The 20,045-nt window shown below is 45.3% G+C and overlaps 1 protein-coding gene across 1 annotated transcript in view; it reads left to right on the top strand.

The window, feature by feature from the left end:
• The first annotated feature begins 4,057 nt into the window (after nt 1-4,057).
• Nucleotides 4,058-20,045, top strand: part of LOC144166381 (uncharacterized) — a 39,267-nt gene continuing 23,279 nt past the window's right edge. Inside the window, exons 1-2 of the mRNA XM_077695896.1 lie at nt 4,058-4,218; nt 12,861-12,958. Coding sequence (XP_077552022.1) covers nt 12,874-12,958 — 85 coding nt within the window. The 5' untranslated portion in view covers nt 4,058-4,218; nt 12,861-12,873. The remainder of the gene's footprint in view (nt 4,219-12,860; nt 12,959-20,045) is intronic.

The raw sequence follows: 20,045 nt of genomic DNA, 5'->3' as shown, positions 1-20,045 counted from the left end.
TCACCAACGATGCATTGCTTGAGCGATTGTACTGGCGGCATTGGTCCTGGAGTGCTCGTTCGTTGGCCGTAGCCTCCTTTACGAATTCGCGTACAGTCCGCGGAGGCTTCCGTACAAGCACGGCGAATAGCTGCTCCTTAACGCCATGCATTAGGTAGCGCAACTTCTTGGGCTCAGGCATGTCGGGGTCCCCCTTCCGAAACAGGCGCACCATGTGCTCGGAGAACATGATCACACTCTCATTCGGTTTCTCAATGCGTGATTGAAGAAGCCATTGTGCGTGCTCTCGCCTGTCCGTGCTAGAGAATGCTTCCCGTAGTTCATGGCAAAATTCTCCCCATGTTCGCAAAGACCCTTCTCTATTTTCAAGCCATGTTCTCGCATCGTGATCCCAAGAAAAGTACACCTGTTGCAGTTTTTGAACCTCGTTCCACTGATTGAACAAATTGACGCACTCCAACTGAATGAGCCAGTCCTCCACGTCTTGGAACAAGTCGCCATATAAGATTTTAGGCTCTCGAGGATGTTGGAAAATCACTTGGGGGTGGAAAGTCACCTGTGAAGCTTGTTCTTGTTTCATCGGTGGTTCTGGACCAACGTGACGAGCCAACGCGTTATTCTCGGGAAGAGTGGAGAACTCAGGAGCAAGGCCTAGCAGTCGACTGTGGCTGCGATGAACCAGGGTGTAGACAGGTGCCGGCTTCTTGGGGCTTGATGCACGCGAAGCAGGAGGAGTCGAAAGCATGGGGTTGATAATACCCCGCACCTCACCAGTGTAGCGAGGCACAAACTCAAAGAGACAATGTTGGCGGTGAAAGGACAAACAGATTTATTAAAAGCGAATTTGTGCGTCATTAAAACGAATGCCCTAGTTCCGCTTCCACCGAGATCTCTCGCGCGCCGCCGTGTGTGTCCCTTCTTCTTCTGCACGTGGCGTAGTCGGTTGGGCGCTGTTGGTTGGTTGGTTGCTCCACGAGGCATCTTTTCTTTCTTTTGTTATTTGTAGCCGGGCGTGTGCAACAGGTCATGCTGTGACAATATTTTGAATAAAGGACATCGCGCTGTCGTAAAAGCGCTCTATATTGGAAAGAATATATGTGTGTCCATTCCTATGCTATTCCGGTAAAAGGGATATATACACAATGAGCCGTCAATTCACAGGAGAGGGGGCTTAAATGCTGCTCTCAAAAAACTCCCGCACCTTGCTTTGTCTATTCGGAGCAGCCATGGCGGTGAGCAACGTCTCGAATATCGGGAAGCCAGCAATTCGACGGTCTGCGACATCCACCTGCACGCAAACGAGGAGCGGCTGTATCTAGAAGCAGAACTTAAATAAATCGTTCGTCGTTCTGAGGCACACCTCGTAGTGCTGCAGTAAGGTCTACAATTGCGGAAAACGAAATTCTGGTCACAATTTGCGAAAAATATTGAATTGAAAAAGGTGGGCGGTAAACGTTGGAATGAAAAATTTTGGAACATATTTCTTCACGTAACCGCAAGGGCGGCAAATTTATGATAACTTCGTGTTGCGAAAGAAGCGTCTTAAGCGTGTCGAAATACGTAAAAATTTCATTGGAATTTGTTGCAACTCATTTGAATTAAAGGGTATGGCATCGTTAGTACTATCCGTTTGTCCGAGCAACAATACCAAAATGGGGATGACGCCACAATGAATGAAAGTGTCGTTACCGCACTCACAAGCAAAATTTAGTTTTTCTAATTTGTACCCTTCATGGCATGTATACAATAAAGTCGCCAATATAACCCCGAAAGGCCAACTTTGCAGAAAAAAAAATTCTGAATCCCGCAAAGATGTATTCGCCCTTACTGAAGCACTAGAAGAGGAGATCTAGAAGCTCATTTTCGGTTACCTGTTGCGGAAAGAAACAGGCGTGGAATGCGTAGGTTGCAACTTCGATGACATTGCGAAATGTGGCAGTTTTGTCCTTATGCATATTATTTTTCTGTCTAACAAGGAGCCCAAAATTAAAATTACCTAGCGGCGATACAAAACACGTCAGGCGCGGTGCCCTTACTAACGACGCTACTAAGCGCCTCCCGTACCGTGCAACTTCAAACTCTTTTTCCATGCAAAAATGGGACCATTGAGCATTTTACTAGTTCCAATCACTGACCAACTTCGATTACAAAGCTCTGACAACAATCCATCACGGGAGCGAACGGACACAAGCGCGCGGGCTCGCTCGCTCGCTCACTCGCTCGCTCACTCACTCACTCACTCACTCACTCACTCACTCACTCACTCACTCACTCACTCACTCACTCACTCACTCACTCACTCACTCACTCACTCACTCACTCACTCACTCACTCACTCACTCACTCACTCACTCACTCACTCACTCACTCACTCACTCACAAACTCACTCACTCACTCACTCACTCACTCACTCACTCACTCCCTCACTCACCCACTCACTCACTCACTCACTCACTCACTCACTCACTCACTCACTCACTCACTCACTCACTCACTCACTCACTCACTCACTCACTCACTCACTCACTCCTTGCTCACTCACTCACTTGTTTACTCACTCTCTCGAGCGCTCTCTCATCCACTCACTCACTATCTCACTGACTCACTCACTCACTCAATCTGTCTCACTCACTCACTCACTTACAAATTAAGCTATTTGATTGCCGCGAGCGAGAACAATTCGCCACTTCGGGCTGAAATGACGAGCAGCAGTCAGTGCCTCTCTACTAGTCTATACTCCTTTGGCCTACGCATGCCTATCTGCGTGTGGGGCAAAAAAATGGGACGAACTGTAGACTGGGAAAACTTTTTCAGAGAGATAGCGTAGCAAGCATGCGGGGCTTAAAGTGTTCGGGCTAGCGATTACACGTAATAAAACAGCGCAAGCAATTTTGCCTTCATAACTAGCTGGCTGACTACTAATCACGGACGCCATGAAAAAGCAAAATGCGGAAGCCATGCTCTCAATATCAAATTGGGTATGTAATATCACAACCGTTGTGTTAAATGACCGTCGGTTAACATATTAGTGTAAGCAGATCGCATTTCGCGATCAGAAGGTATGAAGAATGTATTTCAGAAACTGTAGGTAATACTGGCGATTCGTGTTCGTAGATTTGATAGAGCGAATGAACTTAGACATAACGCACAATTCTTGTCAATCTGCAGGAACGCCTACGCCAACTTGAGGGGAATCCATGGAATATAACGCGGAAGGGGTGGTGGAAGGGGCAGATGCGAACATATGACATCATTTTGGTTCCGAGGACGTGCTTTCCGATGCTATGCAGTGGGCATTTTTTTCTGCACTTCCTTTCTTTTATTAAAAACCTGTTTCTGTTCCAATGATAATAAAATGACCTACCACATTTTCCCCCTTCCTTTCCTTGGCTTTCTTGACTGACTAACCTTATTTCTGTACTTATCATCACTATACTTACCAGCCTATCTACGCCCACTGCAGGGCAAAGGCCCTCCCATTATTCTCAATTACCCCTTCTGTCCTGATATATATATATGTATAAATATGTACTTCTATGTATGAATACACCCACCGTTAGAGTTAGACATGCAACACGAACAAAACATTTTGCTTTTTATATTCTAAATCCCAACCTCACAGCGTATAGAAAACGTTTCCACTCGCGTAGCGTCACTGGCAAACCAATTCAATACTTTAACAATTTGAGTACACCCAACAAAAGTAGCCCTTGAAGGTAAACAGTTTAGCTGTGTTCGTATTGTACACGCTCCCTTTTTGCTCTATAAGGCCACTAGTAACAAGATTACGCTATACCAAGAGACCCGTCTCAACCCGTCGCGAATCGAGTGGGGCGCTTGTAGAGGTAGCGCAGCTCCGTTTGTCCACGGATTCTCTGACGGAAGCTACTCCGGCAAACGGCCTTCGCAAAGCGAAGTGAAGTAACAACTTAAAGTACTGCGGCGGACGTTGCAACGTTTGGAGAAACGCCAAAGAACCTTGCATCTGTGTCCAGTGTCTCCAAAACATCCTCCTCCGGCTGTCCTTTGTTATGTCCACCATGTGCAACCTCCACATTTCTGCCGCTTAAAACTACTTCGGCCACGTGCGCTCTCTACTCTTGGCAGCCAGTTACAATACCTAAGTTGAAGGGAGGCGCATAAAACAAGACATCGACGCCAGTGTGAAGCTGCGAGGTGACGTTACGAAGAAAAGTGTTCGTCCAGTCTACGCAAAGGTAAGACACCGCATACTTTTTTTTCGCTTAAAAAAAGAGTGCGGGCACGGAGTTACGCTTGGAGAGCAGCGAAAGTTTTCGATGCGGTTCGCGGTAATTGCTGAAAAACAGCAGCTTAGAGTAGTGGTGAATATTCGCTTAAATAATTGAGGAGCTTTGAAGACTCAATATGAGTGGCTATACGATGTGCCTTGGGATACTCAGAACATATTTACTAAAGTGGAGGAGGGAAAAAGACTGGAACTCAAGGAACATACCTTTTACGATGTATATATATTCAACAGAAATATCCCCCCCAATATGTACAGTTTCTGGTTTCCAAGTCTCAGTCCCCCATCAGATCTCGAAATGTGCTGCTAATCTCAAGACGTAGGTTCAATCTCGGCTTCGCTTGAAGCTCTTCTGTTGGGAGCGAAAAAGAAAGAAAAAGCCAGTCTGTCGACAGTTGAGTGCACGTAACAGGTCTGTGTGGTTGTCTAAGTTAAACTGGAGCCATCCACTACCGGACGCCTCTTAGCCCAGGCGCAGCTAGAACCCGTAGAAAGCCAAAAATTGACAGTTTTTTTATTCTTTCCACCTATCTCTTGAGTATAGCCGGCTATCATGAACTTAGCTCTCTTGGGCTGCAATAATTCTTGCGTTTTCTCTGAAGCTTCCAAAAGGTATTATCAGAGGAAACAGGGAGAGCAGAGTTAGATCATCAGGATGACGTGTGGTTTTTAGAAATATAGCTTTGGTCAATAATCACTCTGCGCTGTCAGGAGATTGTCGTGGTTAAAGGAAAATAACAGAAGACAGTAACAACCGTTTGTACCTTGGTATTTGAAGGTTTTTCCCAATATCAGTACTAATTGCTTGCCAATTTGCGAATTTATCGCAACCCTGAAGTTACGCTTATTGTTGTTTGTTCTCTGGGTTTTTCGACATTGCATTTGACTTCAATTGGCTTTTTGTAAGTATGTCACACATGAAGGTAATCATTAATCATGGCTTGATTACAGGGGTGTCTGCCAAGATATTCTTAGAAGGTACGCTTTTGCATAAGATTGCAACTGCGTGGTTCTCGCCAGATAAAGTTGCGCAGAAAAAGAGGCGGAGTTCACAGACATTCAAACGTACAAATGGAAAATGCAAAAGACTGAGATACAGGACTGCCAAATAAGGGAGTTGCTGTTTTGTCTATAGCAATATGGTAATGAAGCTTTACGCTTTGTACACGTTCATTTTGGTGAGAAAAAATATGCAACAAAGCGGCTTCTAGTTTACAGCTTCTGCAATACAATTTTCTTTTGAGCGATGGTGCTCGATTGCCGTAATTCTAGCCTAATGGTTCGCTATTCTCATCGGAAGTATTCTGGATTTTGTTTTCCTTTGATCAAAAACATGTCTAATGCATTCAACGCGCAATGAAGGATCAGGATACGAATCAATTACATGATGTGCTCGCAAGTAGGCTCTTGTGCTCACAACGACGACAACTTACGACGAGTAATTGCCGGATCATTTTCTAGAGATACCACACCTCGGAGCCCATATACAGGGCCTTACTTTGGGACCTTTCTGGCTCAAAAGACATTTGCTCTTGTTTGTAAGATTTTGTTTACAGGATACCAGGAAACGTTCCCATGGGTATCCATATCCCAACGAGTTTAGTGCTACGAGTTATCTAGCAAAAATTACGGATTACGAGAGCTTCTTTATATCATTCATCAATATGGATCCCGTCAATTGATGTTCGGCGGAGCAGATCAGCGTCATTTTTACGCCATCGCGGGGCTCCACTAGCCTTTTCCGAGAATTTACGAGGGTCGGAGTCTGCCGTAGTAGCCACACAGATGAACGCACTCACGCACGCACGCACGCGCCCCTCTCAACCACACACACACGCACACATACACACATACACACCACACACACGCACTCCCGCACGCACACACACACAAACGCACACGTACCCGCACACCTACACGTGCACGTACGCGCACACGCACACACAGGCACATACACACACACACACACACACGAACGCGCACGCCCGCACGAACACGCACACACACAGTAGTCCGAACATAAAGAGTAACGATCCCCTGCGGCAAAAAACGACGATGTTTGACCGCGAAGATTTTCGTGACACATTCTTTGGCTGTGGTTTAAGTTTTTCAAACCGCTTCGACCATGTCGAAAGGGAGCAATCAGATAGACGCCGGCTTCGTAAAATGAGGGACTCGGGTCCGATTCCGGCCACTGGAAGCGCTTTTTTCATCTCCTTCGCCATTTTCGCGTTAGAGACAGCATTAGTGAGAACACTAAAGCGTCGCTTGTGAAATTCCGCTTAGGTTATGGTTCGGGTGCAGGCGAACTCATTTCGTTGAGGTTAAGTTACGGGTCGACTAAAGCACGTACCGCCATCATCATCATCAGCATCATCATCGTCATCACCACCATCAACATCATCATCACATTAAGCAGCCTATCTACGCCCACTGCAGGGCAAAGGCCACTGCCATTAATCTCCAATTATCCCGGTCCTGTGCTAACTGCGACCAACTTATCCCAGCAAAATTTTTGATCTAACCTGCCCATCTAACTTTCCGCCGCCCCCTGCCATGCTTGCCTTCTCTAGGGATACTGTGTTCCCCTAATAACCAACGGTTATATTGCCTTAGCATTACATGCTCTGCCCACATCCATTTCTTCTTATTTTCTACTAATATGTCCTTGACTCTGGTTTGTTTGCGGACACATTTCGCCCTTTTCTTGTCCCTTAATGTTATACCTATCACATTCCATTCCATGCCACGCTTACGCGTCCTCAATTTAAGTTCAATCCTCTTAGTGAGCCTCGAAGTTTCTGCCCCGTACATCAGTACAGGTAAGATGCAGCTGTCATACACTTTCTTCTTCAGGGAGAATGGTAGGCTGCCATTCATTACTTGAAAATGCCTGCCGAATGCACTCCACCACATGCATAGCCTTCGAATTTTTGCTGTCCGTTGGTTGGGATCTCAGGTTACAACTTCGCCTAAATATATATATTCTCTTACACTTCTACTGCCTCCCAACCTATCTCAAACCGCTGTGCTGTGCCGACGTGGTTGATCGTTACTTTAGTTTTGTGCATATTAATTCTCTGGCCCACGGTTCTACTCTGTTTGTCCAATGCGGCAAGCATGCCTAGCAATTTCATCTCCAAGTAACTTGACAAATCAACGTCAGCAGCAAGTCTGTGGTTACTGAGGTATTCTCCATTAACCCTTCCTTCCACCTGTTTCCAATCGAACGTTCTGAATAAATTTTGTAAGCATGCTGTGAACAACATTAAAGAGATTGGAGAGAAGGCAGCGTGGGTTCTAGCGACGATGTGAGGCGAGGCGTTGCGGGGCTTCGATGACTGCATTTCGAGTGCTGGACAGTGGTTCCGAGCAGACCGTTGTCTCCGAATACAATAGTCTGCTCTGTACCCGCTCACAATCAGGCGCCAGGTAACAGCAGATGGCCCGAAGGAGGAAGCCAGCAACTGCCGGAACACGACGACGGGCAGCAGACAGCGGGCCATCAAAGAGAAGGGCACGCCGTAACTACGTTCGCCTGCCGCTAGTCAGGAGGCGAGCCTAGGCCACAGGATTCCAAGGCGCAAGCAAGACTCCCCTCGGGCTCGGGTTCCCGAAACCCCATCAGCTTGGAGTATTCCACTTGGACGTCGCGCTCCTCAAACATGCTCTTTCCCGTCCTCCCGGGGTTCTCCTTCGGGGTCAGCCTGGACTGCCCTCTCGTTGTTCGTTGTGCCTGTCACTGGCCGACGTCAATACCTCGGCTTCTTTTTTGTCGTCGGAACCACACGAAGGGCAATCACGAAACCCGCATTAGTGCCACCAGCACTCTGTGGACAACGTTTCGTTCACACGTGTTTCAGCCACGTTCTCGTCGTTTGTCGGTACGACGAGGGCCTCACCTCACATATTCTCTCTTAGGAAAGTTCTTCGAAAGAAAACTGCACACCATGGTGAAAAAAACCACTCGCGGTAGAACGTACCGGCACATTCAGTCAACAGCACCGTCACGCACACACACAGCACCATCATGCAGAATCACCCACCAGATGTCTCCCACGAGTCCCCCAAAATAAAGCACTCTCCGCATTACGCGGTGTCAAAGTACAAACTCTCTATATCGCAAAGTGTGCAAATTTCTTGACAAATATCCAACTCTAGATTCAGATAGATTCAGAATGTGCATAAATTCAGAAAGTACATAGTAAGGTAGGCCATTACCAGCTAAAGGAATAGAGACGGTGTGAGCTCCTAACTGCCCATTACTGCATGGCTGTAGCATCAAGCAGCGTGTTTTCCGCGCCTACCGTCTGTGAGTCTTTCATCGACAGTGGGGTTTTTTCACTAGGATTCTGCGACTTTAAAGACAGGGAAGAAATTACATTGGAAGGTACTTGCTCAGAGGCGCTATCGACTAGAGGTTTTTGTCCAAACGGATTATTCACAGCTATTTCTTTTGCGACGGTCATCTTGCAGGATTGGCATGAATGAATGTACGCATGCATCCGGGCTTAGATTCTCATCAATAAAAGCATCCAACATGCGATGTCTGGTCTTCTTGACCCCGAAATGCCCACCCATCGGACCCTTAGTGCCCCGCTCAATATTTGGGAGAGGAACTTCCTCGGAACTAGCACCTGTTAGAACACGTCTCGTGGCCTTTGGTAACGCTTCCAAAAAGCCAGTTTCTTAAACAGAACGTGTCGGCGCCCAATCGCTTGCTGGTTACTCTCTGCTTAACCATCTCCCAACACATACGCTGGCTTACACCTTTTTCTTGTTCAGCGCTAGGCGCCTGGGCGATGATGTAGGTGATGATGGTGATGATGGTCAAATGAATAGTTGGGCACGATAGCATGGCGCCGTTCTCCCCCGCGGGGTAGGGATTGGAGGCATGGTGCTCACCTGGGATATTGCCCACAATAACGTCCTAGATGCGAGTTTCCATGCACTTCGTAACGTCCTTTCCGGAAAAACGAGGCGACGACATTTGAATCTTTCCCTCCGGGACCTCCAATGTATTCCCGTTTGCTAAGCGCAGCGTACATCTTGTACTGGTTGCAGCCAAATCTGGAACGAGAGACCGACGAATCTCCAGCATCCTGTTTCTGGTGTCCTTCAACGTCGAAATCGGGACTACTCGGGGTGAAGGGGACCTCTGAGGTCTTTTTCACCCCGAGTTGACCGAGTGGCGCTCCCTACCACCCCAAGCACAGGAAAACAAATTACCTTAAAATAAATACCGAGAAAGTGGCGGGGAAACAGCCCCGGCGGTAGCGTAGTGATCATCGCACCAGACCCGTATTCTGGAGGTCGGGGGTTCGGATCCCACCGGCGCGCGTTTTCTTTCCACTTTATTTCGTCTTTCCAAATTCGTCATCTGTTTCAGTGACCTACCCCACTCTCCGCGTTGCCTTCCGAGGTTTTCTTGACCGGCAACGCTTATTTTTGTCTCTCTCGCTCTCTCTCTCTCTCTCTCTCTCTCTCTCTCTCTCTCTCTCTCTCTCTCTCTCTCTCTCTCTCTGAAACGTGGGCCTGAAACTATTATGCAGAAAACTAAAGCAATGATGGATAACCTCGGCACAGCACATCAATTTGAGGTAGGTAGCGAGGGAGTAGAAATCGTAAGCGAATATATCTACTTAGGCCAAGTTGTGACCGCAGATCTAAACGATGAGGCGGTGATAATTAGAAGGATAAGAATGGGATGGAGTGTATTCGGCAGGCATTTTCAGATAATGAACAGCAGCCTACCATTGTCCCTGAAGAAGAAAGTGTATGACAGCTGCATCTTACCGGTACGCAACTACGGAGCAGAAACTTGGAGGCTCACTAAGAGGGTTCAACTTAAATGAGGACGACTCGGCGAGCACTGGAACAGAAGATAATAGGTGTAACAGTAAGGGACAAGAAGAGAGCGGAGTGGATCAGGAACAAACGCGTGTTAAGGACATATTTGTAGAAATTAAGCGGAAGGGATGTACGTGTGCAGGGCATGTAATGCGAAGGCAAGAAAACCGTTGGTCATTAAGGGTAACACAGTGGATGCCAAGAGAAGACAAGCGCGGAAGAGGGCGGCAGAAAGCTACATGAGCAGGGGAGGATAAATTGGGGGATAAAGCGGGGATAAATTGGTTGCAGTTAGCACAGGACCGGTGTAATTGGAGAAATATGGGAGAGGCCTTTGCCCTACAGTGGGCGTAGATAGCTGTTAATGCAGTGGGCGTAGATAGGCAGGTGATGGGATGATGAGATTAGTCAAAAAGGGATGGGGAAGCAAAAGGGGAAATGATTGATTGATTTTAGGGTTTAACGCGCCGACGCAACGCAGGCGATGAGGCGCGCCGTAGTGGAGGGCTCCGGATTAATTTTGACCACCTGGGGATCTTTATCGTGCGCCGAAATCTCGTACACACGGGCGTTTTTGCTTTTCGCCTCCATCAGAAAAGCGGCCGCCGCGGCCGGGAATCGAACCCGCGACCTCGTGCTCAGCAGCGAAAAGTGGAAATGTGGTAGGTCAGTTCATTATAATTGAAACAGATGTAGTTTCTTGAAAAAAAGGAAGTTGACAAAAACATGCCCGCTTGGTGGTATCTGAACCCACAACATCCAGAATACGCGTCTGGTGCGATGACCGCTACACTGTCGGCGGGGCTGTGTTCCGTATTCTTGAGGTCGTATCCTGTGGGTCGTAATATTTATGTTTAATTCAGAGCCCCTCATTTCACATTATGACTCTCTGTCTCTATTTATACACACACACACAAACACGCACAAATATATATATATATATATATATATATATATATATATATATATATATATATATATATATATATATATATATATATATATATATATATATATATATATGGGAAATGCGGGAATCGTGGAATTAAGTCAGAAATAAGGGTTGGCTGTCAACAAAACATTTGAAACCAAAGGGGAGATTGTGGTGGGGCATTGAAACAGATAAGGAATTTGGAAAGACAGAAAGTGGTGAAAAAATTCCCGCCGGGTGTGATCCGAACCCATGACCTCCAGAATACGCGTCTGGTGCGATGACCACTACGCTACCCGCGGGGATATTTTCCCATGCACTTTTTGGGGTATTATTGTTAAGCTATTTTTGTTTTCTCCACTTGGCGGTGGTAGCCAGCGCCACTCGGAGTACTTGGGGTGAAGGGAACCTTCTTTTTTAACCCCTGGGCCGTGACTCGCGTGTCTATGACATCTAGAAAGTGGTCGACCAGCGTTGAACCCTCTTAAGCTCCCTAAGGCAGCAACACTGCCAAAACAGAGGCCCTCGGTGTGCATGTAGTGAACCAGAATGGACCCGCCGCGGTGGCTCAGTGGCCAAGGCGTTCTGCTACTGATCACAAAGTCGCGGGTTTGATTGCCGGCCGTGGCGGCCGCTTTTCTGCGTGGAGCCGCCACTAAAGGGATTTAATAGGTAAAGTGGAACGAATTCAGAGACATTCCGCAGGATTTACATGTTCGAAGTATAAGAGGACGGATTCGGTTACCGAGATGTTAAAACTAAGCGGTTTGGAATCTCTAGAAACCAGGTGACAAAAGCAGGGCTTAAAAGTATTTTTTCAGATAATGCAAGGTCAAATAAAAATCAACCGGATCAACCATGACGCGGCAGTTCGCAGCTTCGGCGCTGGCACGGACGTCTTTCGTAATTCTTTTTTTTTCCGATGTCATAGAAGCATGGAACAAATTGCCGCGACATATTGCTGAAAGTTCTGACGTTAAGAATATTGAATGTGCTCTTGATGTTTACTTCGCCGAGAAATGAATATCCTCTTGTGTGATTGTTCGAAGTTGCTGAAAGTATCAATGTCTGTATTTGCTTTCCATATCTTATCCTTCCCTCTCTGTAATGACCCACAAGTGAGGGCTGACAGTATAAATGAATAAATATATAGACAAACATATATATATATATATATATATATATATATATATATATATATATATATATATATATATATATATATATATATATATATATATATATATATTATATATATATATATATATATACTACCGCCACGTCGCTGGAGACCAATAGACAAAAACCACTGAACATTCGAACAATGCATTTGGACTTTTTAATGGTCGGGCGCGAAATAACATACAACGACTACGGGCCCCACATTCAATCAGCACTGATTCGGCCCACAGCTGTTTCGCCCTTTCGTTATAAGACCTCCTTGTCCAAAGTTTACGTCCTCCACTCGGATGCAGTAAATTTACACGTGCGGTGTGGCTGCTAGAAGACAGGAAAATAAATAGGTGCAGAACTAATTTCCAGCACAAATGACGAAGATGGACTTACTTAGCTGTAGCCCCGGAACCACCGTCGCGCTTCCACAAGAAAGCAGCGTCCAAGGCCTTTGCAGACGCGCCCGATAACGAGGCAGGGGATCAGTCTCACCGCATGTTCAGGGCGCGGACGATCAAGTCGAAGCTGATCTCGGTGGGTCACAGGCTGGGGCACGGGGATGGGGCGTGGGTGTGTCCGTGGCTCACTGAAGCTATCAGTTATATCAGAATGGGTGCTAATTTTGCTGTATTTTTCAGCACCTTCCGGAAAATGAAGCAAGGTGAGGCCCTGGCAAGGCTTCTATTGTGGGCTGGTTCTCTTGCGGCTTTGAATGAGTCCGTGGCGACGGCTTCAGGTAAGTGGAGGGACTTTTTAAACAAGCCACAATTTTAGCAGCCGAGTAAGTGGAATAGTTGGATTGGCCGGCAATATTCAGCTGCTGAAAATTAATGCATTTTTATGCGAACCAAACATATCAAACGAACATGGAACAGCCCCATTGAAGAAAGTATTATTTCATCGACTTCATTCTTGGGCACGTGTATGTATTGTACGGGATGTTGAGTTGTTAGGTAAGATCAAGTATTGTAACATACCACACCGTAATGAAGAGTAATATTACTCTAAATATCAAACGGGAAAAGCCGAAACAAGCTGAACGAAGAATGCCCAACTTATAGCCAGTAAGATGCACAGCAAGGAGTTTAATACACTTCATTGCGCTGCTGAGCACAAGGTCGCGGGTTCGATTCCCGGCCGCGGTGGCCGCTTTTCTGATGGAGGCGAAAAGCAAAAACGCCCGTGTGTACGAGATTTCGGCGCACGTTAAAGATCCCCAGGTGGTCAAAATTAATCCGGAGCCCTCCACTACGGCGCGCCTCATCGCCTGCGTTGCGTCGGTGCGTTAAACCCTACAATCAATCAATCAATTAATACACTTCAAAAAGAATTTGAGGCCCTAACACATCATAGTGAAGACAGTGTAGATATGTTCAATGCACATAACGACTTATATAGTCAGAGCAAGCTGTAAATGTTTCCGAACATGAACGCAACAAAAAAACTCGTAATCGGTCTCAGAAAACATTACCCAGAAAATCGTCTAAAAACAGCATTAAGGTTAATGACATTCCTATGTACAACACAGCAAAGATTTAAAAAACGCGGAAAAATGGAACAGTGTGCGAAGCAAGAAGCAATTAACAAACAGCTTGCTATTCGACAAAGTCGAATGTTCGTACGTTTAAACGAAAGAAGTAACTTTACGCATGTGGGTAAGTAAGAAAGCAGCGGAAAAAGTTCCTGCCTAGTCTTACCCTGCCACCGACACGCTGTGAGACAGTACTGTTCTAAATAACTTGCCAAATTCTCAATACTTCCTTAAAGGCAAGGTAGAGATGGCACTACGGGAATCAAGACGGAAAAGGCTGCAAGGGGCGACTCATGAACCGCGCATCGGATTGAAGTCAAAAGACATTATTCAAGAAATGATGCCCAAATTATTTTTGTATTTCCTCAGAACCTTTCAGTGGCCCTTAGCCTCAAAATACGACAGAATAATCGTGCTGCACCAGAAGAAAGGTGTCAGAAAGTGTAAAAATAATGACCGTTCAGCCTACTGTATGAGGTGATGATTGCACGCATAGCCGCACCATAGATTTTTTTTACCGAAGACCCGGGCGGCATTTAAAAAGGATATTCAAGAATTGGTTGCACTCATTTCGCCGTACAGGTAATAGGAAACGGAGCGGTGTAGAATGCACGCTCCCACATTATAATTAGATTGCCAACAAGTGTGTGACCCTGTAGACGCCGTAACAATAGGCTCCGGACAGCGCCCAGAGGGCGACACGGAGCCCGAGACACCCAGCGCCCCCTTCGGCAGATATGCGCAACGCTGGGTCGGTCCCAGCAAGCCGGTACGCTGCTAGCTCGAGGGCACTCTTCTTTTTGCAGCGTGGATTTAGCTTATTAGTCGCCCCTTTTGGGCTTTAAACGAAGTAAGAGAATGTAAAGTAATCCTGCCACATACTGCATGTGAATGGAGAAGAATTTATTCGGTTGAACTCGCGTATAGGAAGGCATACAAAGGCCGCATAGGAGTGATGCCCAGAACAGAAACGCTTGTACAGCCTGCCTGCGGGGCAAACCTTTCTCAAGATCAGCATGTTTCGCTTCGAAAGTAAACGTAATTTGTATTGTTGAATTCACAAAGGAGGAGGCTTTGTCTGCAAATATATCAGACGCTGCGCGATGTTTCCGCGCGGGGTATTCCATCCATGTGAGTGCACTTGCATGTGACTGCAGAACTATGGGAGTTACATATAGGTCTTTGATCCGAATGTGATGCTCCATACATGTAACAGTATGAAATTCACGTTTGTTGGGGTATAGCGAAACTGCGGACCTTAATACGCGCCCGCTTCACCGAGAAACTTTTGGGCTTCCAGTTATAGCCCAGTAGGCTAGTTTCATGCATGTAAACACGCCCACAAAAAAGAAACTCTTCACGAGAAGGCTATCACAACAAATTCCTTTGGGCAGGGATTGGAAGGGGGGTGTAAGCAGAACATCTAATAGGCGTATCGGAATAAATTACGGAATATTCATATTCGGGTATTTTTTTTTTTCTCCACGCCAACGGGTTCAGCAGGAGACCTTCGTTAGGAAAGAATAGTAGCGCTTTTTTTTCCGTCAACACCTTTACAACAAAAGTCACGGGAGAAAAATTAGTTACCTGAGTACACCCCTTACTGGTCCAGAGTGACCGCAATAACAACGGATATGATAAAAAAGCTTGTCCTCCTGCTTCTCCTCCCCGAACGTGAAATTGTTTTTCCTGTGTACATACTGCTCCAATTTTTATTTCGGCACGCCTTAGCTCTATTTTTCTTTGCTTTTCTGTGGCTTAGACAACAATTTCGTCGTTTGTTTTGCCCGAAGAGGCGGTGATTTTATGCTATCAAAAGCTCGCGATACATTTGGGAACATTAACGCCTATAAGCGTCCGCGCCCCATATGTGGTTATATGTATTTAATTCGGCGGTATAAGTACGTGGAATATTAGACGAAGCCGAGTAGCACCGCTGGGTGATAAAACTACAATGCTATAACTGTGCTTGGGGGCCTTTTTTGTTACCAAATTTAGAGCGCACTTATGTGTATTGACCGCCTGCTAACCAGCCTACTAACAAGCTGATCGCACTCCACGGCAGCATATAATCCGCTCGCTTAATGTGGGCCTTTCAAGATTCAGTAACCATGCTCGGTATCTGCGAAAAAAAAAACAGAGAAGAAGATTCCACGGGAAAATGCAAAGCCTTGAACACATGCTTCCCAGTTGTGCTAGCCTGCGGCTCGGCAGCGAGGCGACAGCATTTTATCAGTGCCCGTTTTATTGGGAGGTTTCCCGCGACTATATAACATTTAGCACGACTTTGTTGCACTATGTAGTACATATACGCGCAAATAACGTTATAACAAGCGTTTTTTTCAAAGTTGCGTTCACTGGCGCTGAAGGCGTTCGGCATGGCGGGACCGCCCCAGAGTTGCGCGTGTCTGTCGTGGCTGGCGCTGCGCTCGCGCGGCAAACTTCGCTGTCCGGAGCATATACTGGAAGCAGTTGGACGGAACAAACTCGTTCCAAAAAAACAGCATTACCTAAAAAGAGACGTACCTACCTGCGACCCGGGTGCCAGGTAAAAATTCGTAAAAATAAAACAAAAATGTGGCAATCAACAAACAACTTAACAAAAAGCTTGCTATTCGTGAGAGTGGAATGTTTGCACTAATAGGCGAAGAGCTTACCTTACTCACGTGGGGAAGTGAGAAAGCAGCGGAAGAATTTTCTGCTTAGACTTACGCTATTACCGCAGGCTGTGGGACAGTAGTGTTCTAAATAACTTGGCTAATTCCCTATAGTTACTAAAATTCCAGGTAGAAAAGGTGCTACGGGAATGGAGACCGAAAAAGCGGCGGGGGGCGACTGAATATCTGTTAATCGACTTGAAATAAATAGGCATCATACCAGGCATCATATGATATAGGCATCATGGCCTCAAATTTTTCCTTGCATTTCCTCAGAGTCTTTTAGGTGCCGTTAGTCCCGATAGACGCCAGTCTAATTAGAACTGACGAAAAGGGAGCTGTGAAAGGTCTTGAAAATTAAAACAGTTCCGCCTACTCTTTGCCCGCATAGCCATACCGTAGATTTTTATCGCCCGAGGAACAGGCTAGCATTTGAAAAGGCTAGTCAACAATTGTTTACACTCATGTCTTCAGTCAGGTCTTAGAAAATGCTGTGGTGTTCAATAAACCCTTGCACATTATATTTAAAGATTGCCAACAAGTGTCTTACCTTGTCGATGCCATTGTAATACTGGAGTGAGCCATTGGAGTTTTCGTTTCTACATTTTGACGCTCAGTGCGTCAGAAGAACTGCAAGCCATGTTGACAAAGCGCCATTTAACGGAAAATAAATTAAATTTTATATTTAACAAACCGAACAACAATCCTTGAGGACGGGTAATAAAATATTCGAACTCGAGAATGAACGTAGCTTTCTAGGACGGGTTGTCGTTGCTGATGGCGCTTACAAAATCAAATAGGGACCTACAAACATGATATGATGCTTTTTGGTAAATAGGCTTGAAAATAAGTCATCCGCTCTCTCTATTTCTATGGTGGGAAGTGTGAAATGAAGACGTATTACGAATGATGGCTTCATGGTCATTATCATGCTCAGTGCGTCAGAAACGACTGCAAGACATGTTGACAAAGCTCCATTGTAGGAAAACGATTCAACATAAAATAAACGAAATGTAATAGTAAACAAACCGAAAAACTCGCCTTCAGCGCGGGTAATGAAATATTCGAAATCGAGAATTAACATAGCTTTCTAGGAGAAGTGGTCGTTGCTGGTCACGGTCACAAAACCAAAATTGAACCTACACTCACAATGATCTATGCTGTTTCGTAAATCGGCTTAAAAATGAGTGATAAGTTATATCTTTTACTTTAGTGGAAAGTTTGAAGTAAAGAGGTATTACCAATGATGCCTTGAGGGTCGGAACGTCGGTGCCTCACTGAACTGCGTGAAGAAAGACTGATGTCTGCCGAACGAGGAGTGGAAGAGTAACGCTTAGGGATAAAATAGGAGATACACAAATTAGAGCAGAAACTCACGTGAAAAACACCTCGGCTGAAATTAAGGGCAAGAAGTGAGTTCGCAAACTGCATATATTGCAAACTCACACCCGGTAAACCATTACTGCAACTGAGCAGCTACTGAGAGAGGGAACTAGTTGTAGTAAAAGACCATTACTTAGATGCAAGGGTGAAACCAAAATAATTAAATGAAAAAGAAACCTGGATATTTGGTAGCACGTATATTTTATGTGGACAAGTTTGGCTTACGGCGGAAGGGAGTGAGATGAGATGACGTCGTTAATAACTAAAATATCTTTACGATCGAATTGGAAACTATACAAGTGAAAATCATGAGATAATTTACCCGCTAGAGTCCTTCAACGGTACGGCCCACAAAAGTTCGGGTTACCCTGCGATGCTCGAGCTTCAAGGACGGCTGTTGGATTCGGCATTCCTCTCGTTCCCTGGTCGATGCCGAGCGTGGACGCGGTGTTGCGTGCCCTTTTCGCTCGATGTTTGGAATGAACAGTATGGTTTGGAAGTGACGAAGTTGGTACGAGTCTTGAAGGAAAGGAGAATTATGGGGTTCCAGTGGCGAACTGAATAATCCCTCGGCTCGTTCCTACCTGTGCGCTGTCACGTCTCCCGTTAGCTAGTACCTCCCCTTTTGTTGTTTTTCTCTTGTTTTTTTTTCATTTTGTTTATTCTTTCACCTCGTCCTTCCTCATGCTCGTTTGCACACGCACTTCACCTTCCTACCTATTCTCCTACAGCCTACTGGTAGCTCCTCCAAAATAGCCTTCTCACACGCGCCCTTTAAATAACCGGTTTTGGAAGAACCGCTTCTGTTGAAAAGTTTGTGTTCTGATAGCGCTGGAGTGTCAGATTGCAATCACATACTACTTAAGCTATATCCAATTTGTGTAGCAAACTTATATAAATTGTAGATTCAGAACACTCAGGAGATAAGCACAAAACATATACTTACAAAATCTAAATATCACATTTTTCACAGTCGTTAACCATTATAGCACGTTTAAGATGGGGCTGTAAGGAATAAACCGTCTAACCACTAACAAAAATGAAATTGTTCCACACAAACCACAAAAATCACACGTAGAGGGGTACCACGGTGCGTAACAATCCAGTTCTGTAGACAAGTGGCCTTCATTCAGGGTGGGTGATGTAGTCCACACCGCGACATTAGGTCTTATTTATAGAAATGAGAAAAGCGGTATTTTATCACTGTTCACAATGAACCAATTTTTTTCAGTCATCTGTCGTTCGGGTACTTCATGCGTCAGTTATATTGACTAATTATATTTGAACTATTGTTGAAGTACAAACATATAACACGATGGAACACGATAGCTGGAAAATGAAGAAACAGGGTTTAGTATTTTATTTATGGTAGGCGACCCAGATATTCTTGTCGAATCTATTACTTTAATTGTTGAATGTATTTGACGCAAAATACTTGTAAGCCGGAGCAATTTACTTGACAATAGCAAGCTAAGCTTGTTATCCTACTTTTATCCAAAAGTAAACGAAATGAATGCCGCATTAAATAGCAATGTGGATTTCTAGACTTCCACTGAGCATGAAGTTGCTTTAAAAGCAGTCCTGTTACGCAAACAAGTGTCGCCAACATAAGAACACGATTTACCATGGTTTCATTCCGTGGTATTTGAACACTGCTGCGCAAGTGCACAAGAACTTTTTAAATGCATCAACTCAAATTAGTGCTTCTTCAGAGGATCAAAGGGATTTTCCAGCCTTAGGTGGTTTTTGCACAAGCAAATTCAAAAATACTAAATCGGAGTTTGGCATAAGAACAACGTTTGAAGTTTTACATAAGATCAGGAGGCTGAATATACACGAAGGTACCAGGGCACGCGAAAAAGGGAGACCGCGTGACCACTACTCCATGAAGAATAATTGCGCAGGGATATAATTAAACTACCAAGGGTAAATCGTCGTTTTTGCTCTTGCAGAGTGGTAGTACCAGGCATATTCCTTATTATTTGTTAACCAACGCCGCAATTGTGTTACCAATTCCATGCTGAGATAAAGAAATACGCGCAATATTTGATGTCAACTGCTTATGAATACACAGTAATTAGTGGCCCTTGACTGCACGAGGCAGCGTAGAACTTAAGTGATATTACTTACCATGGGAGCCATTGTAACACCCAAAGTGGGTACGCGTAAAGTAAAATTCACCATCGAGACGCAGAAATTCTACGAAGGTATAGGTTATCAAACAAGCATATATCCAAATACCAAAGTTGGTC

The sequence above is a fragment of the Haemaphysalis longicornis genome, unplaced genomic scaffold (genome assembly GCF_048455015.1).
Source record: "Haemaphysalis longicornis isolate Haplotype H1 unplaced genomic scaffold, Haemaphysalis longicornis Haplotype H1 scaffold_17, whole genome shotgun sequence".
In the NCBI taxonomy this organism is placed as follows: Eukaryota; Metazoa; Arthropoda; class Arachnida; order Ixodida; family Ixodidae; genus Haemaphysalis; species Haemaphysalis longicornis.
This window is presented reverse-complemented; position numbering and strand designations above follow the sequence as displayed.